This window comes from Dipodomys spectabilis, unplaced genomic scaffold (genome assembly GCF_019054845.1).
Source record: "Dipodomys spectabilis isolate Male_0828 unplaced genomic scaffold, ASM1905484v1 ptg000097l, whole genome shotgun sequence".
Lineage (NCBI taxonomy): Eukaryota > Metazoa > Chordata > Mammalia > Rodentia > Heteromyidae > Dipodomys > Dipodomys spectabilis.
Genome location: NW_024870774.1, coordinates 2,004,391 through 2,027,371, shown reverse-complemented (window position 1 = coordinate 2,027,371; position 22,981 = coordinate 2,004,391). Strand labels below are relative to the sequence as shown.

Here is a 22,981-nt window from a genome sequence, read left to right as displayed (position 1 = left end):
AGGTCAAGGGCATTACCATGCCTGAAAGCTAATAAAAAATAGGAAGCTATTAATACAATTTCATATGGGCTTTCTTTTCATTCCAACTATTTCCAACAAGTCTTAGGTCTAGAAAGAGAAATAGTAAGAAGGGACAGGCTATGGACTACTTACGTTGATGAACAGTAACTCTCAGAATTCTGCAAGGAGGGCCAGTCTCGGGTTTCATGGTTTTCTTATAATCTCATGTTCAATACTTGAGATGCAGCTTCCCAAACATGGTTGTTACATAGCCTGCCACCAATTCTTGAGTTTAACTGATTGTCATGGGGTTTTAGGCTTACTCTTTCAATTACTTATTCCAACGATTGGCCTCTGAAACCAGAATTCAATCTGGAAAGATGGACACACAGGTCCTTGTGCATGTGGTGCGCATATGTGTCTGCGTGGTTTCTCACTAAAGTCTGGAAACGATACCTGTTTGAGTTTTGTTTTTTAAGAAAACATACACTTCTAATGGTACTCACCAAATGGTTTAGTCATTGCTTCTCTAAATTGTTAAGACACCAAAAGAAAAGTATAAAATATTATGGTAAACATCTACACTTCATATTTTTTTATAGTTTCCTTCAATTGGATCATCTCTTTAAGAACACTGAGACATTTGTCTCCAGCAAATCCTATCTCTCTTTTGACATGTACTGTCTGTGATTTTTATTTTCCCTCTGATAACCTATCTCCCTCCCAATGGCTACATTATCAGAAGAACTTAAGCTGTTTAAATTAGAATTAATAATCCCCAAGTCATCTTATACTGCTATATAAGAGGCTACAATACAGACCTAATTGGCTCAATGGACAAAGAGAACAGGAAGGAGTCTTGAACACTGAAGCATCCTGGAAATCAATGCATGGCAGTCAGGGCTGACATCACTTCTGGGATGTGTAGCTTGCCTCTTCGTTTCATGAGCAGCAAGCACATCATTTTAGGTTTAATATTTTTTTGTGCCAGTTCTGGGGCTTGTCCTCAGGGTTTCACATGCTTATCTGCTCAAGGCTGGCACTCTACCATTTGAGCTGTACCCTCACTTCTATGTTTAGCATTTTAAACTTCTAGGAAACAAAAACTCCAGCCTCTGATTCATGCATTCGAATATTGTATGACTAGCCAGATGTAAGTTGCTCATGTCTGTAATCCTAATTACTCAGGAGGCTGAGATCTGAAGATTGCAGTTTGAAGCCAGCCTGGCAGGAAAGTCTGTTGAGACTTTTATCTCCAATTAAATAGCAAAAAAAAAAAAGTTAGAATTAGAACTGTGTCTCAAATGGTAGAGTGCTAGCCTTGAGCACAAAAGCTCAGAGGTAGCACCCAGGCCTAGAGTTCAATTCCTCCCCCACCCCCAACATACACACAAGAAAAGAAGAAAGAAAAGAAAAATGTGACCAAAAAATATGGCTATTTCTATTCAATTTGACACCAATGTAAAGGCTTTGTGGCTGAAGTGTTAGGTCAGGCCAGGCAGGTTACAATTGCTATGATACACAATCTGTCAAGAAATATAAGTTAAATTACATTAAATAAATAGATAACAACAAGAACATCCAAACCTCTAAAAACCAGATACCCAGAAACTAAAGGCCTTTTCTGTACCCTAGGATGGGTAGAGGCTTGTAAAGATGAAAATGATTTTGAGTGTAGCATCTTTTCACATTAGCATTTACAGAGACCTTTTATCTGTTTTTTTTAATGTTTTTTTTTCTTTTGGTACCAGTACTGGGTCTTGAACTCAGGGCCTCATGCTTACTTGGCTTAGTTATCTACCACTTGAGTCATACCTTCAGTTCCTAGATAATTGGACAAAAATTGAAGTTCTTTTCAGCCTCTGTAATTTGAGACAATGACAAAAAAGAGAAAAACATCATGAAGAGACAAACTTTTAAAGTAAGCTTTTCCTTAGGCCTTTACTCTCAAATTTTTATCCTTCATATGATAATTCTAAGTAATTAGCCTGGAAAGAAATAGCAGACATATTTAAGCTGCAGCTCAGAAAGTAGATTTCTATTTGTGTTTCTGATTTGTTTCTTTGAATGCTGGTGATGCTTCATGCAAAACATTAAGATGCAAAGAGCAAAATCTTCTAAGACTTCTATTTCCTCTGATAAACCCTAGTGTTTTCCACGATACAGACTTATGTCTCAGAATTTAGAGTAGAATTTAAATTCTACTCTTCAAATTAAGAGTACTAGGGAGAATGAGGGAATCCAGTCTCTGCTTGGCCTTTATTTTCGTTCTGTAAATATAACATCTGATGTCACCACACGAAGCTATCTTCTTGCTTATATCAGAGAGGAAAAAAACACATGTTGCCAGTTTAGACCCATCTTAGTTTATCATTTGGTCCAAATTTCATATTTAAGCTACAAAAAGAAAAATCTCTTAAAAAGGAAGATACATTCACTCACAGACACACAATGGAGGAAAAAAAATAATCCAATGAAGCCTGATGCTATTGTAGCAAGATTATTAGTGAAATGTATAAACACAACACTTGTTCATTCATATTAACATCTGAAATGAAAAACAACAACAACCAAAAAAATCGTCTATGTCCATATGTGGAAAAAAGAAGCAAGTGGAGGTCCAGAATTCTTGTAAAAACTGCTGAACAAACGCTTCTGTTTCTCCTAAGAGGGTCACCAGGAGGCAGTTTCTCAACATTTGTGCTTCATGGCCAGCTAAAGAGAGAGAGAAAGCGGGGGGGGGGGGGGGAGGGACAAGACAAGGGAGACCTTATTATAAGCTCTTATTTGCTTCTCCATCCTTACCTTTACAAAGGTAAGAGTCTACTGAGCACTGATCACTTACCAGGTAATACCAGTTAACACTTGGTCAATCTTGCAACACTTTCCCAACTAGCTCCCTGGGCATTTTGCCAGTTATTCTTGCTTTTATTAATTCTGTTGGTGGATATGTCCACTGAAAATCCCAACTGGAAAATCCATCACACAGAACAAGTGGCTTTCCCTAGGGCACACTCTTAAATATAAGGATTTACTGACAATTCATTAATTGTATAAAAACCTCAACAACATGCAGACTCAATCAGAAAACACCTATTCAATATCCTGTACATTTAACCCAAACCAAAGGTAGTAAAAACTAAATTATGTTATGAGCTAGGAATGAATGATAAACTAAATACAAACTTGGATTTACTACTTTTCTTATTGGTATTTGAGAAATGTAGTCTATTGAAATATTTGATCTCTATAAATGGGAAACCCAAATATCACTGCATCATTCAATAGTTTCCTCAGTTGAAGCCTATGCTGATGTGCTTAAGGAAATAAACAGGTAGGCACAGAACATATATTATATCAAATCTTTAGCTAGGTATAGTGGAACATGTTTGTGGACCCAGCTACTCAGGAGGCAGAGATAGGAGGATTGTGGTTTGAGGTCAGCCTTGATAAAGTTAGCATGAGACCCTATCTGAAAAGCCAACTAAAAAATAGCAAAAGAACTTGAGGTATGGCCCAAGTGTGGAGCACTAGTTCCTGAGTTCAATCCCTAATATCCCAAAAATGAAAACAACAACAAAACAAGTCTTATCCAGATCTTTGTTTCAAGGAACACATACAAGACAGAACAGAGTCTGAATCATCATTTATGTGTTCAGAGTCTGACATGAAGGATTAATTCCTGTAGTTAGGACAGGAAGTGACTAGGCATCAAGTTCTGTGGCTCGGAGTTCCTTTGGGTAAAGAACAGATAATACCCTATAGTCAGAGGATGTATAGAAAGCCCTGTCCTCTGCATCATGAGCAGGTTTTCTGCCTCTTAGAACTGGTAGGGGCTCCCACTCATTCCCCCAGTGGATACTGGGGGTCTGTGTCATCCTAGAAGATGTCAATAGTCCATTCTTCCAGTAAAACCTAGTGCAATCATAGATTTGTCTCCCAACCTTAGACCGTCCTGCAGGAGAAGCAGTATCACTTCTGCATATGAGAGGCAGGAGTAGACCTAGCCTTTATTGGGAAGTTAATTTCTGCATGGGAAACCTCATCAGAAACAGTCCCAGGTACCCGTCTGACCATATGAGTGAAGACCTCCATAGGCTTACCTGTCACGGTGATACTAAAGTTGTCTTGTCAGTTTATACAGTTGTGAGTATGCATGGGTTACCACACTAAGTGATTGGGGTTTTGTTTCTGTTGTTGGCTAAGGTCTGGAGGAAGTTAGTTAACTTCTGACTTCAGACAGGATATGTGGTCAATAGAATCTAGTGTAGAACCCTCAGATCGGCCCCATTCTGTGGCCAGACTCTGAGCCCCTTTTCTGTCCGGCCTCCTCTTCCAGCTCTGACCAGAGTTCTATGCATTATTTAGCAATGAGGACCATCAAACAAACACAGAGCTGTTAAGCATTGTACATAATGAATACCAACCATAAATATTTGATCTGTGCCTCTGTCCTGCTATTCACTGAGCTGTGAACTTCCCATTAATGGGCTCACGCCAATTCCCTGCAGCTATTCATCTTCAGCAGCAACTGTGCTGCGATTCAACTCAAACCCTAGTTCTTATGGCAGCACATCTAGAGTGAAACTAAGAGGAGCTCCAGCTTGTGACCAGCTATGCTTTGTGGAAATACAGCGGATGGGATGATCTATTACTTGACATATTATGGTATGAAGGTTGTGTCTTTCCAAATTTCCCATGTTGATAATTAACCCCCCAGTGAGATGGTAATAGGAGGTGGGGTCTTTGGGTAGAGATTAGATCCTCAGAGTGAAGTCTTTGTGAATATAATTAATGACCTTAAGAAGATCGAGGGAGTGAGAACTTGTCCACTTTCCATGAGGGGAGGACTCTGAGAGATCGCCGTCTGTGACTTGGGAAACAGGCCCTCAGTAACCACAGAATTCTCCAGCACTTGATCTTGAACTTTCTAACTCCAGAATTGTGAGAAATAAATTTCAAACAATTTCTATGGTTTATAAATTTCCAAATCAGTGTATAAAGTTATATAATTTATAAAAATTAAAGTTGATCACATTTTGTTCCAGTAGCCCTAAAGGCCTAAGAGAGGGCTTTTTGTAGGAAGTTCTGTAAGTGTAGGTTTTAAACAGTTCCTTGGAATTCAGAGCTTTAGAAATAGAAGGTAGGATGGGAAAACAGAAAGAGTATTGGACTGCACAGGATCAGCATACTTGCTGCTATAGATTTATTGTATGACCTTGAACTTGGAAGTCATGGCTCTCTCATGCCTTGGCTTCCTCTTAGGCCTATAATAATTTCTCCAACTCTATGGGTTAATTTAAATTCCTACAGGAATTAAAAAATTTCCTTTTGATTTCTTAGTATCTCACAGAAAGGCTTTTCTATCTCTCAAAACTATCTGACCTAAGTAATGATAAATAAAAATGGTTACCAGTATTAGGGAAATCCCCCCTTTTATTATGTGCTAGTGCTAGGGCTTGAACTTAGAGCCTGGGGGCTGTCTGATACCCTTCTTTTCTGGCCTAGAGCCCTAAAGGAAATAGCTATTTGTAGAAGCAAGAGATAAAGAGAAAGGGCCCACATCACTCTCTCCCAGTGAGAGCAATGCTACTCACCTTTCCTTCCCCCACAAACAGGGCAGCTCCGTGTTCTTTTCAGTGCAAATGTCAGCTGAGGATGTCTAGGTGTGGGTAATGTGTTGGCCTGCTGACTCATTGCCCATGTGGGTTGTCAAAGCAAGGCACACATGGCAACATTGTGCTTTTTGGGGTAGGGGAAAGAACACAGGGCTGCTTCTATGGTAGAGTTGTGCTTTCCTAATGGCTGGGCCTGGGCCAAGCCTCCAGCTCTCCACTTGTACAAGCCAGGCTAATTGGAGCTGCCGGGAGGGGTGGGGTGGTGGTGAGGAGGGAGAAGTATCATTTTCCATCTGTTCAGCAGGGCACAAGTGCCCACGTATCCTGAGGAGTTGTGCAAAAGTGATCCAACTCACTCTCCTACCTGGGTTAGGAGGGGTCCTGGGAAAGGTTACAAGGCCAAAGATGCTTTCCTATGGCTACCTCAGAAGGGGTGCCAAACTTTCTATCTGCAGTTGGGTGTCCTTATTCAAGCTGGAGTTTGCAGAGACTGTCACCTGGAACTTCTGTTCTTTGCTCAGGGCTGCCATGTGTGCTGTGCCTTCGACTCATAAACCCAGCCCACTCTTTATGAGTCAATAAAGCCATACATCTGGGGGGTGGGAGGTCTGCATTCTATCTCCCCTCCTCAGTAGGCCTGGCTGGGACCTAGCCAGTGAATGACATCTTTTGTGCTAGTGAGCCTGTGTCACAGTGCCCAAACCAGGGGTTTTAGCTCCTAGGAAAATGGCCACACCTTACCTAACTAGGTCAAAATGCTCCTTAGAAGGGCTACCAATGTGGGTCATGTCAGGACATACATTCCAGTTTTAGAAAACTGAAGTCTGACTCTGACACGGGCTCACACTCCCTCACACAGCAACAGATTCTACCAGAGTGGAAATCAAGTCAAAGGCTGTCTAATCCCTCTCTTGATTCAGCCTTCTCCACGAAGAGTGGCTAGATGCCTGGCCCGGACCCTCCTTCTCAATAAATGCAGTGGTCCCTGGATGAGGGTGGCCCACCAATTTCTGCTCTGACAGATCCTATTTCAAGGGAGGTTCTCTGTTTAGGCTTATCAACTTAAAATTATTTTAAAGTAGTTGTTCAAAGGGGTTTCAATCCAACATGTCAATTTGTGAGTACAAGGCATCTTGAGCTATGTTCCCCCTTTCATTATTCTCTCCCAAACCGACTCATTTTTTCCAATTTACTTGGTTCCATTTGCTCATATGCACATTAAATATTATGACTGCATTTCCCCATCTGTCTTCTCTCTATTCTTCTGCTCCCTCTTCCTTTGACCTCAATCCCTCCTCCTTCCCAAAAAGAAAAAGACCCCATATATTCCAGCTTCCTGCTATTTGTTAGAGGGATCACACCACTAGGCTCTCCCCTGCATATACCGAATTTAGTGAATACATTTAAAAATGTGTGTGTGTACAAATGGCCTTGTATACAGTTACAAACATATTTATAATTTAGATCTAATTTCCACATATGGGAGGAAACATTCAACATTTTTTTTGTCTCTCTGAGCCTGACTTACTCATGTAATATAAATGTTTGCAGGCTGGTATCAGCTTTACTACAAGGCCCTCCTGCCTCCTTGCCTTTGAGCCTGGAAAGCACCCAATCTTCACCTCTATTCCTTCCCTGTCTTCCTTCTTGTTACTGTACTGAGAATCCTTAGTCACCAGTAACAATTACAGCGCTCAGTAAGTGGCAGCAGGGGAACAGGGTCAGCAGAAACGAATCACTTTTCTCCACATTCTAGAAGATGGGTCCTATTATTAATTAGTTCTATGTCACTCATGAGAAACTGGGAATAGAGAAATTCAGCACTAGCCCACTATCACCAACACGGTAAATGATAGAGCTAGATTCAAAAACAAGGTGTTAACTATACCACATTGTTTCCCAGCCATCTAGCAAAACTTGGCCACAGTATCAGGGGAACAACAAGTTGAGCCAAGAATCCAGGCCTTGTCAGTGCTTGTGAATCCCCCAGAGAGAACTGTTGATGCCATGACATCCAGGTATTGTCTGTCCTACCTTAGGAAGAATGATTTCACAGCTTCCTCAGTAACCTGGTTCATGGTTTAGCCATTAACCCAAACCCCTATTTTAGCAGAATTTTATCAGCACACTGTTGATTGATCTGCTTTGTATGGAAGGGTATGAAAGATAAGTTTATTACTATGACCATTCCCAGATGTGAGAGCAGTTATAAAATGATTTCTGTTATCCCTCTCTTGCACAATTCAACTTTTTACAAGCTCTTCCAAGTTCTCCTTCCCCCTCCCCTAACATTTCAATCATATAAGTTGTCATTGTTGTTGTTAGAAACGAAGCTTGGGCTGGATTTCTAGCATTTCCATCTCATCATTTCCTTGGAATACAAAGGCTGCAGAAATGAGGGAGGGACTAGGGAAATGGTGAATATGAGTCTACTCTCTCTGCGACAGCAATCTAACTCCCAGCCTCCAGCAGACTGCCTACATTTTCAGACAGATCTGACATATTCTCCTCTAGGGTAGCATATTCTCCTCTGGGGAACTCCACATAGGCCCCCATAGGGCAGCAGGGCAGTGGGGTCATCATGGTAGAGAAGAAATGACACACCCCAGACAGGTCTGAGCCAAGAAAGGAAGCATCCACTGGAATTGAAGTCACCATTAGGGCCTGAGTGAGATTTTCCCTTCCTTCCTTCCTTCCTTCCTTCCTTCCTTCCTTCCTTCCTTCCTTCCTTCCTTCCTTCCTTCCTTCCTTCCTTCCTTCCTTCCTTCTTCCCTTCCTCTTTATCTCTCTCTTTCTCCCCCCCCCCCCCCACCTCAATCTCTGTCTCCTTCTTCCTTTCCTTCCTTTTTATTTTGTGCTGGTACTGAGGCTTGAATTAGGATTTTGTTGCTCTTATCTTTTTCACTCGAGTGGCACCTTACCACTTGAGCCACAGTACCACTTTTTGATGGTTAATTAAAGATAAGATTCTCACAGACTTTCCTGACTGAGCTGGCTTTGCACCATGATCTTCAGGTCTCAGCCTCATAAGTAGCTAGGATTACACCAGCACTCCCAGCTGGGATTGAATTTGGGATTTCACACTTGCTAGGCAGGTATTTTATCACAGGAGCTCTTTCTGATCTGGGTATTTTTGAGATAGGGGCTCACTTTTTGCCAAGGTCAGCCTGGACTGCCATCATACTTATACTTTCTGCTATGAGTGGGATGACAGGTACACACCCCCCTGCCCAGGTTTTTCTGTTGAGATGGGGACTTAGAAACTTTTTTTTTTTGCCTGGGATTGCCAGGTACTCTGATCCATCCAAGTAGCTAGGACTACAGGAGTGAACGACCAACCTAGCTAATTGATAATTGGATTGGTTCTTGTTTGCCCCATAAAGGTGGGACATTCTGTTGAAGCAATCCCCCTCCTCCCAAGGAACTTATGATGATGATAGGATAATACAAGTCATCAACTGAAGTTGTTTCTGGAAACCTAAGTTCTAATCACTGGCCAGAAAGAATAGCTTACTGACTCAAAATACAATAACAGCTGTAAATTCTATCACTTGATCAGTGGGGTCCTTCTTCTTTTCAGTTTATGGTTGCTTTACATAATGGCTTCCAATAATTTTCCACTATCTTGCCTTTCTGAAAGGAGGTTATCAGCGAGATTATGAATGGAAAGGCTCCATGCACAGCCCAGTCATGGGGAAAGCCCATTGTTAGAATTCAGAGGCAGAACCGTACAGTCTGGCCACACTCAGCCATGCTCAGAGGTAAACTTCTGAGTTCAGAGCTTGCTTTGTATATGATGTGATAAAGGCACAGAAGATAGGACATTGGATACATGACTAAGAAGAAATAGGATGGAAACCACATTCTAGAAGCTTCAAGGTCATCGCCCCCCCCCCCATACCTCCCCATAGCTTGAAGTATTTTAATAAACCTATGCGACCATTATTATGTAAGGACATAGAAATTTTCATCCTCCCTGTATGACACCTCCTGACTTTTACCAGTCAATACACATCAATGTTAACTATTATTTTGAGCCTAGTCAAAATAGATTACTTTTGTCTGGTTTTGAACTACAGAATCATACTATGTTTTCTATGTCTGGCCTCCTTTGTTCAGTAATATATCTAATTTAGCCTTGTTGTCTTTTTTTTTTTTTTGGGTCACGACCTGAACTCTGGGCCTGGGCGCTGTCCCTCAGCTCTTCAGCTCAAGGCTGGTGCTCTACCACTTGAGCCACAGTGCCACTTCCGGCTTTTTTCTTTTTGCTTATATGGTGCTGAGGAATCAAACCCAGGGCCTCAGGCTTGCAAGGCAAGCGCTCTACCACTGAGCCAACTTCCCAGCCCTAACCTTGTTGTCTTGTATCATATCTGAATATACCACAATTTATCCATTCTCTGGTTGATGAGACATTTAGGTTGTTTCCAAGTTAGGATTATTATGAGTAAAACTACTATGAATTTTCTTATACCAGACTTTTGCTATATAGGTGAAATCAGTTATGTTAGTGTATGGACCCACAAATAATATTCTTCAATATATACTGCAATTTTTTTTTTTTTTGCCAGTCCTGGGCTTGAACCTTGGGCCTGGGCATTATCCCTGAGCTGCTTTTGTTCAAGGCTAGCTCTCTACCACCTGAGCCACAATGCCACATCCAGCTTTTTCTGAGTAATTTATTGGAGATAAGAGTTTCACAGACTTTCATGCCCAGGCTGGCTTCAAACCACAATTCTTAAATCTCAGCCTCCTTTTTAGCTAGGATTATAGGCATGAGCCACCAGTACTTGGCAAAACCATTTTTGAAAGTGACAATTCCAAATACAATGTAAGAGAATTCTAGTGTTTCCACATCATGGACAACAGTATAGTTAGCCATTTGTATTTGTCATTCTAGTGGGCCCCAAAGTGGCACCTGATAGGTTTAACTTGCAGTTCCTTTATAATGAATTATTTTGTAAGAAGCAAGCAGCAATGGATGATGGATGCTACCATGGATTCTTTAAAGTCTTGGCCAAGAGCAGGGACATACTCTGAGACGTGATCTCATTCTTCTCTTAACCCTGATACTTGAGCCTTAAACTTCCCTATGGAAACGAAAGATGGTATCTTTCTTTCTTTCTATCTATCTATCTATCTATCTATCTATCTATCTATCTATCTATCTATCTATCTATCTATCTATCTATCTATCTATCTATCTATCTATCTATCTATCTACCTACCTACCTACCTACTTACCTACCTACCTATCTATCTATCTATCTATCTATCTATCTATCTATCTATCTATCTATCTATCTATCTATCTATCTTTCTTTCTTTCTATCTATCTAACAATCTATCTATCCATCTATCTATCATCTATCTATCTGTGGGTGTACAAGCATATAAGAACTGTGGCTTGAACTCAGGACACAGGCACTGTTCCTTTATTTTTTGGCTCAAAGCTGGTGCTCTACCACTTGAGCTGCTAGGACATATCACATGGACTTTCCTGCCCAGCTTGGCTTTGATCTGTGATCCTCAAATAGCAGCTTCCCGAGTAGCTAAGATTATAGGTGCTCAGCCTAGTCCATATTTCTTAAAATAAAATCAAGATCAGAAGGTCAGGCATGGGACATGGGAAAGAAAATAACCTCAGAATCCAAGTACAAGAAGACAGTTTATGACTCTGCTAAGTAGCTGATGGAGATTGCCAGAAGAAGAAAGGGAATAAGAAGATGGTTTTGTTTTTCCCACTCCAGGAAATACACTGAAATAAGGTATGTTGGCAAGCCCCACCCTCTCTCCCACTCCCTGCCAAGTAGAGCTGAGACTCCTGCCCTCTGTTGGCCCACCTTGTGGGCAGTTTCCGCAAACTGCTGGGCACTGTTCTTCAAGTCTTCTGTCTTCTCTTCAGCTCGGCCTAACCTTTCCCCACGCTCATTCAAGGCCTGACTGGCCTTCTGTACTGCGCTGGTCACACTATCAGCAGCAGAATGAAGAATGCTGTTTCCTGGAAAGAGAAGAACAAGGACATCAGGAACTGGTTCAGCTAATCAAGTAACCATGTCATGGAAAAGCCTCTGGGATCGTGGAGCAGAGTTTGTTTGTTTGTTTATTTATTGTCAATATGTGGGCTTGAATTCTTACTTGGCTTTTCTGCTCAAGGATGGTGCTGTACCACCTGAGCCACCCCCTCACTTCCAGCTTTTTTTTTAAACTGTAAGTGTCTCATAGATTTTTTTTTTTTCCTGGGCTGGCTTGGAGCCCCTGAGCATAGCTTACATTTCTTTTGATTCTGTCTGACTGACATGTAGGATGAACAATCACAGCTAGACTTTAGGATTTGGAAAAATGCTGGGTGCTTCTTTTTATACTCATCCATTCTGCTAGCATTTTCACTGGTGAGGCTGGAAAAGATGGGGTATACTTGAGTTAAGACTTGGCTTGCCAAGGTAAACTGGAATTCTGAGATGTTCACACATTAGGGAAGTTCAATAAGATGTATCTGGATCTTATGTGCATCTATTTCCTTCTGACCTGAAGTTTATGTGAACAATCAAAGGAAAAATGGGGCCACAAGGATTTCCTAGATATAATTCTCTGTATTTCTTTCATCCAGAAAGTAAGCATCATCCACCACCAATGTATGGCTTCCAAGAATTATGACTTAGCCTCAAAGCTCAATTTACTTCTTAACCTTGGCTCAGAGGGTTGGACTCTATTTTATGAAATATGGATTTTAAGCATTTTATGGCATCAAATCATTATGGAATCAGCTAGAAGAAATTTGATACTGCCTAACTCAGGAATGATGATACCAAAGGAAGTTAAAAAATATCACATCTCAAAACTATTGCATTACAGTCTTGATATTTCATTTTCCAAGACTGAGCAGTGGTGCCTAATCTACTGAGAACTGGCAACTTGCACAATGACAACCAAAGAAAGTATATATCTATTGCTAATATTGTGTGGAAGATACTCAATCACATTTAAAGTAATAGCTTTTTGTCTTTGAAAGACTTTATGATCATTTAATTTTTTGTTCCCAGGATAGATACATCTCGCCACAAACAGCTCTTAATAGAAATGAAATTTATTCTGGGATCAGCTGCAAAGGCTTCCCATATTCTCCTCTGGGGAAGAGTCTGTGGTCTGTGGAAAAAGATCTCAGGCAATCAAAGTAGAAGAAGCACTTAGGAAACTGTTTTCCACTTTTCTTTTGTTAGGAGTGGATTTCAAGGCTTCAACCACACAGTAAGAAAAGGAGATGGGCTTAACGTTATGTTACCAATTGCGGCTAGCATCACATGAAGAGTGAAAGAGAACAAAGTACAAATGGGTGAGAAGTAGAGAATCTGGAGCTTGGGAGAAATTTAGTAGAGCATGATTGAAAGGGAAGATCTGGGACTTAAGAACAAATTCAAGGGAAATCTTGGTATCTTCTTTGCTTTCACATCATACTTATAGAAGATAGCCTGTCATCACTGTCTAGCATTTGTATAAGATTTTTGCCACTTTCAAAAATATTATCTCATTCAATTGAACAAGAAGTCTACTTAGAAAACTGAGATTGGCAGGTGAAGAGGTATACACAAGATCATGTAACCAGGAAAATGACGTGGCTACCACTGAACACTAGTTTTTCCATTGACTTTTCTTATTCTCTATCTTCTTTATAACTACTATGACAGAATCTTGGCCATACTAGTAAACAGATAGGTTTTGACCGCTTATTTCCCAGGGTAATGCCTGATCGTTTCTGTCCTCAAAGTACTCCCGTTGGATGAAGTTACTACCCATGCCATAGTACCAGTTAATTGAGGTGAAGAAGGAAGGGGCTAATGGCTGGAAAAGGTGAATGGATAAGGGATGGAAGGTGCAGAGAGTGAGAAGAAGGCACAAAGAAATCTCTTTCTCATTTTTTTCATAGACTTACAATTTAGGATTTTAGAGGAAAACATGGTGTTGGGAGTGTGCAACTTTATAGTTATAAATTCATCAAACTGAAGGGATTTTATAATTAGCGGCCATAAAATTAAAAGGGTATATAACCAAGACTTGTCTTTTCCTACTGGAAAAGGCATCACCAATGTATGTCTTCTAAGAGCTATGAATCAGCCTTGAGTTCAGTTTATTTCCTAACTTTGGCTCAGATGGCTGGTCCCTAGCATGTGATGTGGGTAGTGTAAGATATAGATTCTCAGCAATACATGCATTGAGAAACTCATTACAGAACCAGTTAGAAGAAACTTGGCACTGGCTAATTCAGGAATGATGATACCAAAGAAAGCAAAATTACTTCTCAAAACCATCACAGCACAATCTTGACATCCCATTTTCCAAGACTGGGCAGCAAAACTGCTCATAAAAAGATCTCCTAGTTACTCACACGTGTGTTTCTGGCATAAACTTGCTTTGTATAAGCCATAATACTTTTTTCTCATGATTTCCTTGAAATTGATGTTACACGTGGTGTTAGGTGACAGCATATCCACATCTGTAGGATACTGTTTAACTAGTAGTGAATATAAAAAAAGAGAACCAGGGCTGGGAAGGTGGCTCAGTGGTAGAGTGCTTGCCTTGCATGCTCAAGGCCCTGGGTTCGATTCCTCAGCACCACATAAGCAAAAAGAAAAAAGCCGGAAGTGGTGCTGTGGCTCAAGTGGTAGAGCGCTAGCCTTGAGCTGAAGAGCTGAGGGACAGCACCCAGGCCCAGAGTTCAGGCCCCACGACCGACAAAAAAAAAAAAAAAAAAAAAAAAGAGAACCAAAGGAAACAGTGGAAACAAATGCTGTCTCCACTATATAAAGGTTACGAAGCTGCCGACTATAAATAAGAAATCTTCCTTAAGTTATTTTTAGGCAGAAGATTTTGAACAAATCTTAGTCAGTTGAGATTTTCTTCCTCACTTTCAATCCGATCCACATTTTAAGCCCAGTGAAATCCTGTCACCTTTGTCAGGATTCAAGTCAACTATTCATTCCTTCCTCTCAGCCCTGCAGATGCTATCTATGTCCTTAGTGCTTGATGGAGCACAAGCAAGGACAAAACTTCTGGAGAGGCCATGAATTACAGCTGCCTCACAAGCCCCTTGTATATACCATTTCACTCTGCGACCATTTCCTAAATCCTTAATCTTTCTTCTCTTTTAGCTCAGGTCTTCTGTTCACTGACTTTCTTCTCTCTGGGATCTCTTACTTAAACTATGAATTCCAGGGTTCTATGCGTTACCTTCTTCAGACTCTTCCTAAGTCACCATTATCCACATCATGGCTTCATTGGCTAAGTCTTTCATCTTTCAAAAGACTGTGTTGCTGGGCTTAGATCCACGTGCATTCCTAAATGCATCAACTAAATGACCCAAAGTCATCTCAAATTCAGCATGTCCAAACTTGAACCATTATTCCTTCTTTCATGGTTGCTTACTTTTGAGGTCTTGGTTTCAGTAAACCATCCCCAAATCTGTTCAGCTCCTTAACCTAGCTGAAAGTCAAGTCTGTATTCTCTTCCTTTACCCCATACAACTGACAATTGCTTCCTCTACGGCTCTACACACTGTGCCATCTTTACCCTCCTCCTGGCCTGATACATACGCACAAACTTTACCTATATCTCAAATACTTGCTAGAAATTAAATTATGATTCAAAGAGCATTAATTGCTAGGAATTAAATTATGATTCAAAGAGCATGAAATGCTTCCAGGCTTTTAGTACGTGTTGAAAATTGCTCCCTGAAAGATTTATTCAACATCAAAACTATTCACAAGATGCCTCCTGTTTGTTAGGCACTGGTATATTGGCACAATTGGCAGAATCATTTCAAGGGAGTGATTTAATTTACCTAGTCTTCAGTCTTCATCTCTTAAATGTGGGTCATGCCATCTATCTCAAACAACTACTGTGGAGATGAAGAGGAAAATGGCTGTACGTGCTCAATTTAAGTTTGCCTCTCCACAGTACATGTGCTCTTTAAAGAACCTTGCAAAAATGGCACAGTCCCACCCAATTCCATTGCATGTCTCCCTCCTTCCTTCCCGTATCACGGGACTAAGTGTTTTGTAGCTCACAGAAGATGCTAAACATATATTCACTCAATCAAGGCATGCTAATCTTTCTCACAAGGTAGGGTCCATCATATTGTGCTGAGTTAAATCTGGAAATAAAGCAGTCTTCTGAGGCAGAAAGGATGGTAATTCTCTCTAAATAGACAGGAAGCATATTAATACCCAAATTTATTCAAGCAGTCTGAGGAGAAGTTGTCAACCACAGCAAATAAAGTCAACTGCCTTTCAAATTATAGTCTCTGGAGACCACAGCAGAGCAGTCTTGCTTCATTGAGATTGCCTTTATCAGCTCTAGTCGATGCTTACTTTTACGATATATATATGTATAAATATATAAAAATATAAAATATGTATAATATATACAAATAAAATCATGTATGTCAAGTGATTCAGAATTTACTGAGAGACAAACTTGAGATATTATAGCATTATGCCTACAATGAAAAGGAAATTCTTTTTAATGCATAAGAAAATGAGGAGGAAAAAGTAAAATATTGAAAACAGGAAAAAAGAAAGAAGACAGATTTTAGAAGTGTAGAATATAACCAGCAATTCACATATCAAATAAGTCCATTCAATCATTCTGGACTTCAAGTTGTATTTGGTAATAAAATATTTAAATCCTACAGCAGAGAAAGCGACCACCTAAATAGAATTTTCAGCAGGGACTTCCTTTAAGAAAATACATACACATCTATTTGAAGTATAAACTACTTATCTTGTTTGGAAAATAAGGCAGGTGGAAAATCATGTTAAAACAAATGATTGATAAATGTATGTCCATCTGTACTCATTGATGGGCATGCTTATCCAAAAATATTTCTAAGAAACAGCATTTATAAATAGTTCTGCTCAGACTACTTCTATTCTGTGGTCAATCTAATCACTTAGGAAAAACTACACAATAAAGCCCCACTTACCAATACAGGGAATCAAATTCAAATTATGTGTCTATGAGTTTCCATTCTAATAAAATAAGCTTATTTAATAAGATAAGAAGGGAAATCTATCATTCTAAACCTGTTAGTGGACTGAACACTATTTCTCACATACTATATGCCTCAAGTGCTCAATAGTAATTTGCTCTTTGAGTAGAGTAAATGAGTTGTATTCTTTCTTTATCTGTGATATTAATTTTCTTAACAAAAACATTTCCAGGGGTAGGACATAAGGTACACTTAAGTCTGGTTTTGTATTAGGAAAACTCAAATTACTTTTACTGGACTTTTAATAGTGGATCTCCCCAAGAAATGGTTTTATTCTGTGACCATTTCATTGTTCAGTCCTTTCCCACTAGAAGACATATTAGCAAAACAAAGTTATATGGAGACCTGGTTCGTTGTCAGTTCCACCTCTTTTCATTCCTAAAGCCATGGAGTTACAACTTATATATTGTGGTTCTGCTTCCTGTGGTCAAATGCTCCCTCCTACTCTCAATAGTGGTCAGTCAACTTCATGTTAGTTACTATGCTTCAAAGGAGGCTTTTTTTAGGGCTGTGACTTGAACTAAACATTTTATTAATGGATGCCCATTAAATAACAAAGATCATAGAGTTTTTTCTTTTTGTTTGTGTATTCCTCTGTGTGGTATATGTGTGTGTGTGTGTGTGTGTGTGTGTGTGTGTGTGTGTGTGTGTGTGTGTGTGTATGCGTGCCAGTAGAGGAGTATGGAACTCAAGGCCTCTAGCTCTCACTTGTTTTATTTTCACTGAAGAGTGGCACTCTACCATTTGAGCCATAGCTTCACCACTTCTAGCTTTTTGTTTTTTATACTGGTGAATTAGAGATAGGAGTTTCAAAGATTTTTCTATCCAGGCTGGCTCCAAGCTGATCTTCATATCTCAGCTTCCTTAGTAGCTAGGGTTACAGGTGTGAACCACCAATGCCTGGCTTATCTAAGATTTGTGAATACAAGATTAATAGCAATATCTAGCTCTTTTTGCTGACCAATCAATATTAAATCATACTGCTGCATTTCAATGATAGATATCTAGTAATTCTCTTTTAAGATGGGGATTCTTCAGAAAGGTTAAATCTGGTTTGTAGTTTGTAGTAATGACTAATTAGATAAGTTCTGTACAACCCTGGCTATATCAAGCCTAAAAAGGAAGAGCTGTTAACTTTTGCAGGGCACACAGTGTCAGCATCAGCCAATCACAGAATGATTTCCATTTATGATGGCTCTTGTTTACTAGGTGGCAGCTATAGTGGTCAGATGTCACCTTCTTCAAAGGAAGATATTCTTACCCTTATTTTATAGGGGATTGAAAGACACGATTATCCTGTATTGACTCCAAATCTCTTAACAGCTATGTAAAGACCTCCCAAAATAGCTCTGTGGGGTTTTTTTAAAGGCTACAAGAAAAACTCACTTCTATGTCAAAAATGGTTTTGTGAAGTATGATCTTGCCTGGATTTTTCTTAAAGAAGTGTGAAAAAACCTTTTTTTCCCAAATATTTTTTATTGAGATTGACTACATAAATCTCATAATACTGTGGCACAGTTACACTTAGCTAAAGTCACAAACACCTTTTAATCTTCACAAGTAGGTTTAAACTCAGAGCCTTGCTTGCTCTCTTGGCTACTACTCTCTTTCTATTACCAGAGCCATGCTTTCAGCTTAGCTTTTTGCTAGTTATATTTCTGACAGGAGTTCTTCTGCCCAGGTTGGCTTCCAACTATGATCTTTTAGATCTCAGTCTCTTGAGTAGCCAGGATTACAGATGTAAACCATTTGTACCCAGCTATGTTTGGAAAACTTACACCAAGCTGATATAAACCATGAATTTAAAGAAGGTAGCAGTGAGAGCAGAAGTATAGAGTGAAGTTTCCCAAATATATTTTCTCACAGGACTCTTGCACAAGCATTCTTAGTAGAGGAATTCTTGTATTGGGAAATGCTATAATAAACTATACTGACTCTTAAAGTAGAAAAAGAAATATATCCAGGCTGTCCCCGTCAATTTAGCAATAAATAGACAAGTCATGTAATTACATTAAAAAAGCCTGCATTATCGAGGCAGTGGAACAGATATAGCAAGTTGATTGGCAGTTCTAGAATTATCTTGTGTTTCAAGTTGGTGGCTAATTTCAGGGACCCTGAAGTTTGTTTGGTGCCTGGAGCTACATAACAAAGAAAAATGGACTCAGTGCTCAGGAATTCTCTGTAAGATCACAAGTTCTAGAGTCTACTTGAAGAAGACCTTGGAGTTACCTACTGTTTGAGTTACCAAAGGAAGAGGAATGGATCATTCTATCAGATAAATGTCTTTTCTGGCCATGTAATTTAGTGCAACTCTAGTGCAATCCTCTAGCCAATTATGAGTTCATACTCACCTTAATTCACTGCTCCAGTGTCCCAAAGACAAGGGCCATACACGTAGGATATTATTCATGTTTCAACAGTTAAACTCAGAATAAGCAGAAAAATTCATCAGTATCTTGGTATGCATTGAATTTTGGCTCTTATTAATATGTTCTTACAAGAGTTATGGTTAATTCAACCAATGAATTCAGGGACAAATCTTTTCATTCTGTTTCCACCCCCCCCCCCCCCCCCCCCGGGGAATATCAGGTTATATGAAGTGAAACTTCCCAAAAGGAACTCTTGTTTTGAGGTTCAAATCCTAGAGTGGCTTTAAATTTGGGAAGACAAATTTTGTTTCCTGTCTCTTTAGTAATGTATGGCGACAGACCAGCTATGAATTACATCTTTTTGCTTTTATTACAGTTCAAAAGCAGGCAGCTTTTACTCTGAGCATTATAATTTCTTTTTTTTATATATCTATAGCTAACTATTGATAGATATCAATAGCTATAGATAGAGCTATATCTAAAGATATATCTATCTAACTGTATCTATATATAATTTGAACTCCCCCTCCCACATCATGCTACTGGCTAAAAAATTCTGCTCAGTACGTGAGGTCTGCTATTTATTAGCTGGGCAACCTTGAACAAATGATTTCCTTGTTTGTGCTTCAGTTTCCTCACTGTTCATGGAATTGGTCTGAGGTATTGCACAGATGAGGGCACCTGGAACAATGTTTGTAGCAGGCACTCAGCATTCACTATGACAACAAATAAAAGCTGTAGTTACCTGGTCAAATTTTTTCTGCTAGGCTTTCTTCTGCGGCTTGCCTTTCTTTTCCTACTTTCTTTTACTTGTCTTTCTTTTCCTACTGCAAACATTACTGAACAAGTACTGCTACCTCTCAGACATCTCTGTAACTGAGTCTCCATGCAGTGATCCCATTACATCCTCCTAAGACTGCTCGTTCAAACTCACCAGCAACTTGCCGTTGGATCCCAAGCTCCCAGACTCCTCCTTTTGAAGGCTGTTCTTTCCTTTGGCTTCAATAATTATTTATTATTTCTTGGTCCCTCTAAGCACTTCTTCATTTTTTTTTTTTTTGGTTGGTCGTGGGGCTCGAACTCTGGGCCTGGGTGCTGTTCCTCAGCTCTTCAGCTCAAGGCTAGTGCTCTACCACTTGAGCCACAGCACCACTTCCGCACTTCTTCATTTTTATGGTTAGGAATACGAAATAAACAAGATCTGGCCTTGGCTTTGGTTCTGTCAAATACAAGGCATCTTTCTCTTCCCACCTGCTTGTCCTGCGCTTCCTGAATTCACATCTACTCTGTCTCCCCTGTTACGTCTTACCTTTGACTCTAATTTCTCCATCATATCTCACATTCAACATGCTCATAGAGTCCAGGGCATTCTATCTGAGCAAGGGCACTGAGCCTTCCACTTTATTAATAGTCACTGTCTGATTTAGGTTCTGCTTGATATCCCAGCAACTTGCATGGTTCTCCTGCAATTTCCTAGGCTCTCAGTTAATTTTCTTCCCACACTGCTAACTGGATCATGTCACTTTCTTGTCCCACTTCGTTGGTTCACCCCTAACCTGATCCAACCAAGTAGGGAGGAGTATGAGTTCCAAGCTATGCTCTTATAAAATCCCACAGTTCCCAGGCACTGGTGGCTCATGCCTGTAATCCTACCTACTCAGAAGGCTGAGATCTAGAGTCACAGTTCAAAGCCAGCCCAAGCAGGAAAGTCCTGTAAGATTCTTATCTCCAACTAATCACCAAAAAATCGGAAATGGTGCTGTGGCTAAAGTGGTAGATCATTAATCTTGAGCTAAAGAGATAAGGGACAGCACCCAGGCCCAGAGTTCAAGCACCACAAATGACCCCCCCCCCCCCCAAAGATCCCATAGTTTCCCCAATCTTTAGCTGATGCTTATTTCTTGTAATTATTAGAAAATCTTTAAGGTTTCACCAATTTTCTTACCATAGATAAGGTAAGCTGTATAATACACGTTTTTGAATAACAACCATGTAAATGACATGTTTAACAAGGAATACAGTTTCTGTGTTAAGGGAGTCCTAACATCAGCAGTAGTAATTTTTTCAGCATTAGTCAATCCTCACATGCAAAGTAAGCACTTGGACCTTGTAGTCTAGCAATATTTTACTCTAGGAGAAAAGTATTAGATTTCAATCCTTGAGGCAACAAAAAGTAAGATAGGCCTGAAATATTATTGCCAGATAGTAAGAATACCTTCAAAGATGATAGAGAGGGACAGTGCTCAACTGAAAAAAGGGGCCAAACTAGGCACTGGTGGGATGCTTGTAATCCTAGCTACCCAGGAGGCTGAGATAGAGGGTTGTTGATTGAAGCCAGCCCAGGCAGGAAACTCCATAAGACTTTTCTCCAATAAACTACCAAAAAAGCCAGAAGTGAAGCTGTGGCTAAAAACAGTCAGGCCCTGAGTTCAAGTCCCAGAACAGGCACCAAAAAAGCCAGTTTAATAAAGTGGGTCCTATAGGGTAACTGTGATATTTAGAACACCAGTTACAATAAAAGCTATAATAATAAGATACAATTTTAGTAATTTTAAGTAAGATATATGAGAAGATTTAATATATAATGTATAAACAAATAGTGTTTAAACACAAAACAAAATGATAATGATGGGGTGCTTGGTTTATTGGTTTTAATTAGTTAAGAATCTTAAAATATTTGGTTACTTTGGTTTTCATAGTTGCCTACATACAAAGGTGTATATATTTCTCCATCTGTGGGAACAGCAATAGGTATATACAGGAAACTATGAGGAAGCCAAAGAATTTCAGGGAGAGTAGGAACTGTCACAGGATTGCTGAGTATTGATATCAAAGGCAGCCACAAATCAGCAAGAGTGACAGCAACATGTTCCATAGTAATGAGTTGTTCTCTTCCTTAGAAGTTTGGTTGTTTATACCTGCAATCCCCTAACTACTCAGAGGGCTAAGATCTATGTGATTTCAGTTTACAACTGATCCAACCAGAAAGGTCAGGTTGGAGATATGGTAGAGTGGTAGAGTGTAAGCAGAGCAAGCAAGCCACGTTCAAAGATCTAAGTTCAAATTCCACTACTACTGGGAAAGACAGGGAGAGGAGACATTTGGCTGTTTAAAATAGATCTTATCTCATGGAGAAAAACATGTAGATAATTTTACAGTTACAATAAGATATTGCAATAAAATTAAGAAAGCATCTGTACATTTCCATTAATGTTAACATACCAGATCTCTGTATTAATGACATAGTACAAGATTAAGTAAGATGATTAAACAAAGCAAATGATGCACTGTTCTGGGAGAAATCCAGGAGGCTGAGACTACTGGCTGTCCACTTGTGAACAGTATGGGTTTAAATACTGCTACTATGCAACAGGTTCGGTTGTAAAAAAGAAAACTTTTTGAGACAGCCAAGGACTTAGGTTTGAATCATCCTAAGAGAAGATTCCAGATCTATGCCCTCTTCAGAAACAAGTGACACCAACTTTCCTAGCTTTAGGAAATAAGGAAATGAGCTCACTGATTAACTTTAAAGATCTGTGAAGAAGCTAAGAGATAATAAAAATATAAATGAAATCTATGATGTAATGACTTTATAATAAGTTTAAATATAATATTCCATTAAGTATAAATATTTATTTTGCATGCTTTACTAGTTTAATATATCTCAAGTATTCAAAATAATCAGTTCTATTACATTGTGATTGCAGCTTATATAGCTTAATGAATTAAACTTCTTAAATGATGTTTAAAAGTATAAGAAAATTTGATTTTCAAAGTCATGATAGAGATATTTAATAATTTGAGCATGAGACAAAATGAAAATGAGAGTGCTTCTTTTTCATGTACATATTCCTGTCTATTGAAAAATATAGTCAAGGGTTTGGTTTTTTTTTTGGTGTGTGTGGTATGGGTTTGAATTTAGAGCCTTTTAGCTTGGCTAGGAATTTACC

General features: G+C 39.4%; 1 protein-coding gene across 1 annotated transcript in view; it reads right to left on the bottom strand.

The window, feature by feature from the left end:
• Positions 1–1,385: 1,385 nt before the first annotated feature.
• Stxbp6 (syntaxin binding protein 6) overlaps positions 1,386–22,981 on the bottom strand; it is a 273,277-nt gene continuing 251,681 nt past the window's right edge. Inside the window, exons 5-6 of the mRNA XM_042686420.1 lie at positions 11,462–11,619; positions 1,386–2,715 (exon numbers count right to left, since the gene is read on the bottom strand). Of these exons, the coding sequence (XP_042542354.1) occupies positions 2,692–2,715; positions 11,462–11,619 (182 nt within the window). The 3' untranslated portion in view covers positions 1,386–2,691. The remainder of the gene's footprint in view (positions 2,716–11,461; positions 11,620–22,981) is intronic.